The sequence below is a fragment of the Oncorhynchus keta genome, chromosome 7 (genome assembly GCF_023373465.1).
Source record: "Oncorhynchus keta strain PuntledgeMale-10-30-2019 chromosome 7, Oket_V2, whole genome shotgun sequence".
Classification (NCBI taxonomy): domain Eukaryota; kingdom Metazoa; phylum Chordata; class Actinopteri; order Salmoniformes; family Salmonidae; genus Oncorhynchus; species Oncorhynchus keta.
The window spans coordinates 10,334,385-10,343,171 of NC_068427.1; the positions used below are offsets into that span (position 1 = coordinate 10,334,385).

The 8,787-nt window shown below is 42.1% G+C and overlaps 1 protein-coding gene across 1 annotated transcript; it reads right to left on the reverse strand.

Moving 5' to 3' along the window:
- LOC118386472 (beta-crystallin A2-like) lies at window positions 1–2,724 on the reverse strand. The gene is made up of 5 exons (XM_035774199.2): window positions 2,577–2,724; window positions 2,104–2,290; window positions 1,168–1,309; window positions 764–906; window positions 1–522 (listed from the first exon to the last, which is right to left on the reverse strand). Exons 2-5 carry the CDS (start codon window positions 2,259–2,261, stop codon window positions 375–377), a joined length of 591 nt encoding a protein of 196 aa, XP_035630092.1. The 5' UTR covers window positions 2,262–2,290; window positions 2,577–2,724; the 3' UTR covers window positions 1–374.
- Between the last annotated feature and the right edge of the window lie 6,063 nt (window positions 2,725–8,787).

Sequence of the window (8,787 nt, forward strand, 5' to 3'; positions counted from 1 at the left end):
TCTCTTGCTTTTGTTTATTGGAAATAAGATACAATCTGACAAGAACAATATACATCCTATCCTAACAGAAAGGTGGTATTTACCCTGGTTTATGTATTGATGTATTTGTCAGGTCATGAAATGCCTTTGTGATTCACTTGTGTTGGAGTATACAGCTAGCCACTGTGGCAATGGGTTGTTAAGACTCTACCACGGGCTTTTAAACAGCTAGATAGCTAGCAATATGTCCTGATCAAGAGTCCGTTTTCTTTTTTAAAGCAAGGAATTGCCACAAGCACTCTGTTTCCGTAGTTTGAATAAAGCCTTTATTGCCTATTTTTAATATATGTCATGGTCAGTACATGGTAGCCGCTGGAGGATAGTGTCAAGTGGACTTAGTGCTGGATTCTGCGGATAGACTGGACCTGGTTGGTGTGAGCCTGGGTGCTGTACTCATTGTAGTGTCTGTACTCTCCCTGGTGTCTGTCTCTCTCCAAGATGTACTGGTAGCCACGGTAACCGGGGAACTGATAGGCCACCCAGCTGTGAAGAGAAGGGCACATGTTTTTCACTTGATCATTTTTCTAATGGGACTCTTATCACACAAACTATATGAGGCTGCTATGTAGGTAACATGTGACTGGGTGCAGTCCTAAGCTGTTATGAAATGTACAAAACCAATCGTCTTGGGTGATTATGTATTTGTTAATGTAGTCTACGTATCAGAGCCTAGAGTGTTTGTAACGGAAGCATACATAGGTTACAGGAATAAGTAAAGACTCACGCTCCGGAGTTGACTTTAATTGAGGGCACCTCCTTGCTGCACCAGCCCATAGCCTGTAGAGAGGGGTAGTCATCGCACATCTCGAACTTGCGCCCCTGGAAGTCTTCACACTCGTACAGAGTCACCTTGCTGTCACTGTGGTTCTGTTGATAGAGGTGCAGGAGCCTTGATTCGTTTTCATATGGCCTCATCATATTTGAGAGATTTTGGTGAAAATCCAAAACGGATGGATTTGAGAATTGTGGTATGATTGTACCATGATCAAATATAAACGCAAGCATCATCTGTGAATATATTAACCTTAACCTAAAACATGATTACTATTACTGTGCTTCATTCCGAAATATGCTTTAGATGGGCGTTTTCTTTATCCTTGAAATGACATTTGTGTGGGAGGAACTTACAGCACACTTAATAGGTCTGAAGGACAGCATGTGTTCGGTCCTGTAACTGCTGTTTCCGCTCCAAGCCTCGTAACGGGGGTAGTCTCCCTTCTCAAGGATGAACTGCTGGCCCTGGAACTCAGGGTACTCAAAACCCACCCAGCTAAATGACAGGCAGGGGGAAAGAGGGAATCAGAAAGAAAGAGAGAAAGAAAGAAAGAAAGAAAGAAAGAAAGAAAGAAAGAGAGAGAGAGAGAAAATGGAGTGCCAGGTTAGTACACAAAAGTGCAACGCCCCATGGCACAGAGCGCTGTGTTGATTACAGGACAAAGGGCCAAAGCAAACACCACATGCTGCGCCTTTGGACCATTATCAGATCGCCAGTCAGCCGCTTGAACAGAACACAAGGCCGGCAGCTGGGACTCAATGGAGATTACAACAGTAGTCTACTTAGACTGACAGAAACAAAACAACGAGCTACATTTAAGGTTAATAACGCGCACAAATCGATTAGCTCATGTATTGCGTTCAGCTATAATATTTGGTCCAACACATGTGACAATGATACATAAACTATATTGCACACAGATTTCCCAAATCAGGCGATCAAGTGTTGAGTGGACATGATAATGATAACGAAACGTAGCATTGTCATACCAAGCTTTGCTTATCATCTGAGGGCAGGTTCACAACAGTACAGTACAACTGCAATTGTAGAATATAATATTCAAGTATACATTAGCTTCTGAGAGGAACTAAGGCTAGAAATGAATGTTACAATGACCTATTTCTCACTTTCTACTCAAACACAACCTATGAGCTAAAAATCCTCAATACCATTGATTGACCAAACAACAACCATGGATCTAATATAGTAATACTACATTACTACTCTACTAGTAATGTAGTACAGCTCCTCTGTTTTAGGCTGGTGTAGACATCCAAAGAGAGACTTACGGTCCGTTCTCGACCTTGATGGAGCGGATCTTTTGGAATCCCCTCTCCATGATGTTCTGACACTCCAGCAGGAACTCACAACGCTTTCCCTGGAAGTTCTCCTCCTCCCAGACAGTGATCTTGAACTGGCCCATCTGCTCCATCTGCTGAGTGTTCATGGCTGCTACTTCCACCGTGAGGTTGCTCTCTACCAAAGGGGGACAAGGAAGACCAGAGATGAGGAAACTAGGCTAAAATGGAGAGCTTCACTCTGGGTTCTCTGGTAGCTAGCTATACATGAAAGTGAACATTGATTCCTGAGCAAGGTGCGAAGCACCAAACAACTCATGTTGAATGAGTTGAGCTCTCAGTTTGCACTGGGGAAATATCAGATACAAATATCAAATATATATCTCCCATACTGGATGTAATCAATCCCACTGGTGCACAGGAATCAGATGTTCACATTCTACCTAGGTAGTGTGAATACTTACAGAGAGTACTGAGGTGGAACAGATCCAGTGTAACAATGTCGAGTCCTAGGCCCTCACTTCTGTTTTTATACTACCAAGCCCCTCGTTTACTGCCGCTTTCGCACAAGCCTTGCATACTCAGCAGCGGCAGGCTGAAAGCGTGCATTAGTCCACACCATTGTGGAGGCTCCAGAGGCCTATTGTGGGAAGCTTAGATCCACTGACTCATCAAAATTGCACCCAGAGCCTGTGCCTTCCTGATGAACCCGGCCACAATAGCAACACACTGACACGACAGTTTGATTGGAAATTGGGGATAATGGCAGAATTCTTGGAGATTAACCCCAGAGGTGGGTACAAGGGCACGAATGTGTGGTTGCCTCTACCCATGCCACCGCACAGCACCCAACATGGCACCACTGTCATCTCTCATTGGAAACAAAATGAGAAACAGACAGATTTTCTTTTCAGGAATAATTCATATTCTTTCATGTTGGATCATGTTTATACTTCATATGGTTGAAAGAGAGCATTTTAAATGTATAACCCTTTTGATACCTATTGTTGTTCACGCTAAATCTATTCTCGTCATATTAATTGAAAGGAACGTGAGAAAGGATTCTGACATGTTCCTGGTAGCACTCAGTTCTCATCCATTTACAATGCAGATTGTTCTATGACGTCAGTGTTTTTCAGTTGCTGAGTTGTCAATGGGTCCAAATAGTTTCTGTGCCTTTGTGGAGCTTATGAATGCAAAGTGGAATGTGGATCTGTGGATCTTCTCATCAATACGGATGGTTGACTTATAAATGTGTATCATATTTTATTTAAGGAGGCGCTTGGATAGTGCAGAGTTACTTCATGATCTGGATTCTTAGTATAATAATACAAATGGAACCTAGTCATGTCAGTCAACTTGCAATAATACCTGCCTGCAGTGACATCTCGTGGCACAACAGTTCATTACAGCGACTGGTGATAATAGGCTGTAAATATGACGATGACACATTTGAAGTGAGGCAACATATCATAGAGACATATGGTATGGTCAGGTGACGTTATAATAGGAAGAGAAGTCTGTGCATAATAGTATTGTATTTTCATTAACAAATTAACTAGGTGAGGGCATTAGAAGGTTGTTGGCCTAACTCTTGGGGGGCGTCCCAAATGCCACCCTATTCCCTATAAAGTGCACTACTTTTGACCAGAGCCTTGTGGCACTGGTCAAAAGTAGCGCACTAAGGGATAGGGTGCCGATCGGGAATGAGACTTGGACATTTTGAATTTCAGTTTACTTCCTGAATTGACTGGATTGAAATGGAATTGACCCCAAAGCTGTGGTAGACTTAAATATACTTGCTGATGGAAATTGAAAGTAATCAGACTTCAGACTTGGATGGGTCCTCTGTAAATGTGTTTTTATGGTAGTTATACCCTTTTCTGTTGTCTCCGTGTGTGGCCACGTGTGTGTGCCCATATGCTTCATTTCTTGTGTGTACAGCAGCCCCTTTTGAGTGGGGTGGGTTCATTGTTCTGTCTTACCTGTGTGGCCTTGTTTGCCCTGGGGCAGGTGGACATGGTGACAGAGCAGTAGTCACCCATCTGCTGGCCTTTGATCCCCCATTGGATAGATTAGATTTGTCAGCTCATCAGCTGAAGCCTAATTTCACTTGGAAATTCAGCTCTCCCTATTTGCATCTGACACATAGGGCCTACAGTAAAGGCTCAGAACTCAGAACTCTACTTTGAATCTTTATCTCCTTTACAGCAGTAGTAGGAAAGTAGTAGGCTAGTCTATTCTTCTGCTCTGGTCTCACGGGTCTCTGATAGAGGGGATATTGCTCATGAAACTTTTAAATGATCGGTTGTACCATTTCTATGTTTATAAATTAAATGGAACCTGTGAAATATGATCATATCAGATGCTTTTCACAATAACAATGAATATTTACTTATTGTGCATTGGAAAAGTGTTGGCAAGTCTATATTAATTTGACTCTGGCTACAAATACCTTTATATTTTATTTCAGATATTATAGATACTATTTAATATATTATTTGTGTTGGATAAAAAGAGAGAACGCATAGAAATGTCAATCTATGGTCCACTGCACTTTGACAGGTTGACCACTTCATTTAGCAATGCTGGCACTATGTTTGCCATCCTGAGTAGCCAACCTGCAAACAGTTGGCGGAGGTGCAGGTTGGAAGAACCAGTCAACCAGGCAGCAACCAGAGCAAACAACATTGTTTGAACATCTGTTTTTTTTCTCCCTCACAGCATTTTCTCGTATCCATTCATTGTATCTTACACGTTTCGGCTAATAAACCATAGAGTGATGTGAGATGAACCAGGCTAGAGACAACTTTAGCTATCACAATCATCCCCCTTCATTTCTTTTTTAAATCAATGCCCCTCTATAGGGCAACATGTGTACGTGTGATAACTGTGTGGTGTAAGTGAGGCAGACTGTTTCTCAGGATCCAGTTTCTCCATGGTAACAAAGCCCTCCAGCCCTGTGCCTATCTGACTTAGTCAGGGAGGTTGCGTAAGCATTGATGGTATTGTCAGGAAGTGATGCTGCTATTGCCCACAAATTCATAGTTCCAGGTTACCCTTCAAATGTATTTTGTATTTATTCGATTTGTATTTATACACGGAGTCAACATTGAGACCAAGGTCTCTTTTTCAAGTGAGCCACTCAAACAACAAGAAAATATGATGGATAATGCTATAGAATATACATTGAGTTGTACCCCTTTTGCCCTCAGAACAGCCTCAATTAGCCGGAGCATGGAGGTGTCAAAAGGTGTCAAAAGCATTCCACAGGGATGCTGGCCCATGTCGACTCCAATGCTTCCCACAGTTGTGTCAAGGTGGCTGGATGTCCTTTGGGTGGTGGACCATTCTTGATACACACAGGAAACTGTTGAGCAGCAGCGTTGCAGTCCTTGACTCAAACAATTGCACCTGGCACTGACCACTCTACCCCGTTCAAAGACACTTACATCTTTTGACTTGCCCATTCACCCTCTGAGTGCCACACATGCACCATCCATATCTCAATCGTCTCAATGCTTAAAAAGCCTTCTTTAACCTGTCTCCTCCCCTTCTACACTGAATGAAGTGGATTTAACAGGTGACATCCACAAGGCATCATGCCTTTCACCTGGATTCACCTGATCAGTCTATGTCATGGAAATGTTTTGTGTATGTTTGAACTAAGGACATATCCATACACATACCTGATCAGACACTGATCCCAACATGTGCAAATATTCACTTACAGCACCTTTCTTCAGAATATCGCCTTGAGGAGACACAACTCAACTGAAGATAGGTGGCATACAATACAACTTTATTGTCCAATGGGAATCAGAAATATCTATTTTTTTTTGCTATAAGGTTGTAAATGGACAGGTTTTGTGTTCTGCTTCAACGTGAGTTGGTGCTACCTGAATAGTCAGTGAGTGAGCAGACGCAGACCACCACCAAATGACCTGCTCCCTGTGTGTTTTTCCCCTCTCTGCTGCTATAGAAACAAATCCTCCTAAGGACAAATTTGAACAGGCCATGACAGCTCAGGCAGGTGACATCTGCTCTGTGAATGGCTCTGGCTCTGCATCAGAGTGAACCGCAACAGACAGGCAGGATTTACCCGAGGCCAAGACAGGGTGCCTCCGAAATGGCACTCTATTCCCTATATAGTGGACTACAAAAGTAGTCCCCTATATAGGGAATAGGGTGCCATTTCAGACTCACACAGAGAGGTGCTGCAGAGCCCTGGGTTCTCCCCCTCTTTCTCCCAGCCTCTGTGCTCCACTGCTTAGGTAAAGCCAGGCAGTTACAAGAGAAACAACCCCCAGGCATTTTCATATTTCATTAGCAACCTCTTTAACTGTCATTTGAAACAGCACACAGCCCACAGGGCAACACTTGTCCTCCACTTAGGCAACAGGTAGCAGTTGAACAGGCACCACAAATGCAATCATGCTTTTCTACAGACACACACAATTGTCTGGGTGTTATGATAGCCACAGACCTAAAGAATAATAGCCCATGGGGGGGAAAAATGAGCTTATTTGATCTTACACATAATTCTCTCAAGATGATGTAATAGGATAAGAGAAGGTTGATTTTATATGTATAGTCACAATGAATTGAAATAGTCACAATTTGTTTGCATCTGTGAGAGAATCCCACACAGTTTTATAGGTTGCTGAGACAGGGCAAATAATAATTTTCGTTAAGTAATTTTGTCCCAGTCATGTTTATCCATAAAACAGAACAGATATGAAATGATAAGAACATATATTGCTCCATGAAAGACTGAAAGATTGAAGACTTGCCTGAGACACCAGGGAATGACAAAATAATATTGTGTGTACATATTTTACAGAGCCAATAACTGCTCTGTAGAGTAAGTTGAGGAAGTGTCATGTTGGAGGTTTAGGGTGTAACTGTAGCATAAACTGTCACTAGCATGAGAATACGGGCTGTGAGGTCTCCTTACACTGACTTTAAACAAATATTTACTGGAACTTTGTAGGGAAACATGAGAGCAGAAATGATTACATGGGAAAGCCTTTACCAGGCTGTTTATTGGCTCGTTCATACAACGAAAATTGGATATGCAAATGTCTACCTGCAGTTATGCTCAAAGTAGAATGGAACTATACAGATACACGTGTTAATCATCTCATCGAAGTGGTGTGTGTGTGTGGTGGGGTAACTGGCACTACAAATTATACTGTTGGAGGTGGAAAATAGATGTTTCTGAAACGTATGCAAAGCAGTGATATGCCTATAGTGTATGATGTCTCTGTGCTTAACTGAAATATATAATAATAATATATATAATAATATGCTAAATGTTTTACAGTGCATGAGCAATGGAGAATGACGTGGTGTTTTTATGATGAGCTGTTTGTTATAGGCTACATTCTGCATTTACTGGAATAAATGTCCAGACACCTATGCATTTCATAGCTCATTTAACAGAGTAGCCTTGCCTCTTCAGAGGTACAGATCCCAGGCAGCTGAGGATCCAGCCAGCAGATGGTCCATATCAGATGGCTGTTACTTGGCTGGTTAATGATTAAGATAACTACAATTAAGAAATGACCAGCTCCCTGATTCCCGGTGCACTCTGACATAATGATGACACTATTGGCGCTAACTGGTTGGATATCATCATTACAGCATGTCCATAAAGAAAAAACCTAATGGTATTTAATAAAAGTAAATAACTAGGCAATATAAGTCTAATAACTAGTCATAGTAAAATCCATGGAGAGAACAAACAACAAAAATGGTAACATAACTTTATCCATATAAATCAAGAGAATACTATTTTTTTTAAACTTGTCCAGTTGCCCCCCAAAAAATCGGGGTTCGAAGTGTGTATTTGTGACAGGAGAATACAGCAGCATCAATGAGAACGACTTCACGTCGCAGTATGAACTTGCTCTTCTGTTTTGTAGAAAATCTGTACCTGCTTAACGCGAGCCGAACGAACAAAACTTCATCTTCAGGTATTGTGCGTGTGGCTCAACGTGAGGCAAATACAGAAAATCAAACGAAATATGATGATCCTGTCTTGGAAAAGCAGTTGCAGACGACGTTATTACTCCATTTCTCGCTGCGTCCACACACCTGGAAAGGTGCAAAGGTTAACATTGATGCCAATACAAAAAAAATGTAGCCTACCTGTCTGTAAAATTGTCATTCACAATTTAATCCAACATACACATTTTTTCCCGACATAAACTTACCATTGCCTCTCTATTGTCGGGAGAAACAAAAGTGAGAAGACATTTTAAAAACGCACTAGCAGTAATACCTGCGCATTGTGTACATCTTATAGGCAACACTGAATGCGTCTGGCACGTTGTAGGTAGCCTATATATACTCCTGGCATGGTAGGCCATCCTTCCATTTATCTTCTCTCTCCCTCTTTTTTTCAGGTTGGTTTTAAAAAGAGAGAGGATTCTCCAGTGGACACCTGTCGCACGGTGCGTTGCTCAGGTCCAATATTGACACAACAGCCAAGGGGAGGGAGAGCAGACGTAGACGAGTTTAGCTCTTTATTATGCCAACCCTCCCTCTCTATGCAAACCAACCGTGTTTTGCGCTCGGTCCAATCGATGAGATGGCAGGGTTTGCTGACCTTTGTGCTCAAGCTGAACCGGTGGAGAATGGGACATTCAAAGGTGGCTTCATTTACCTGTG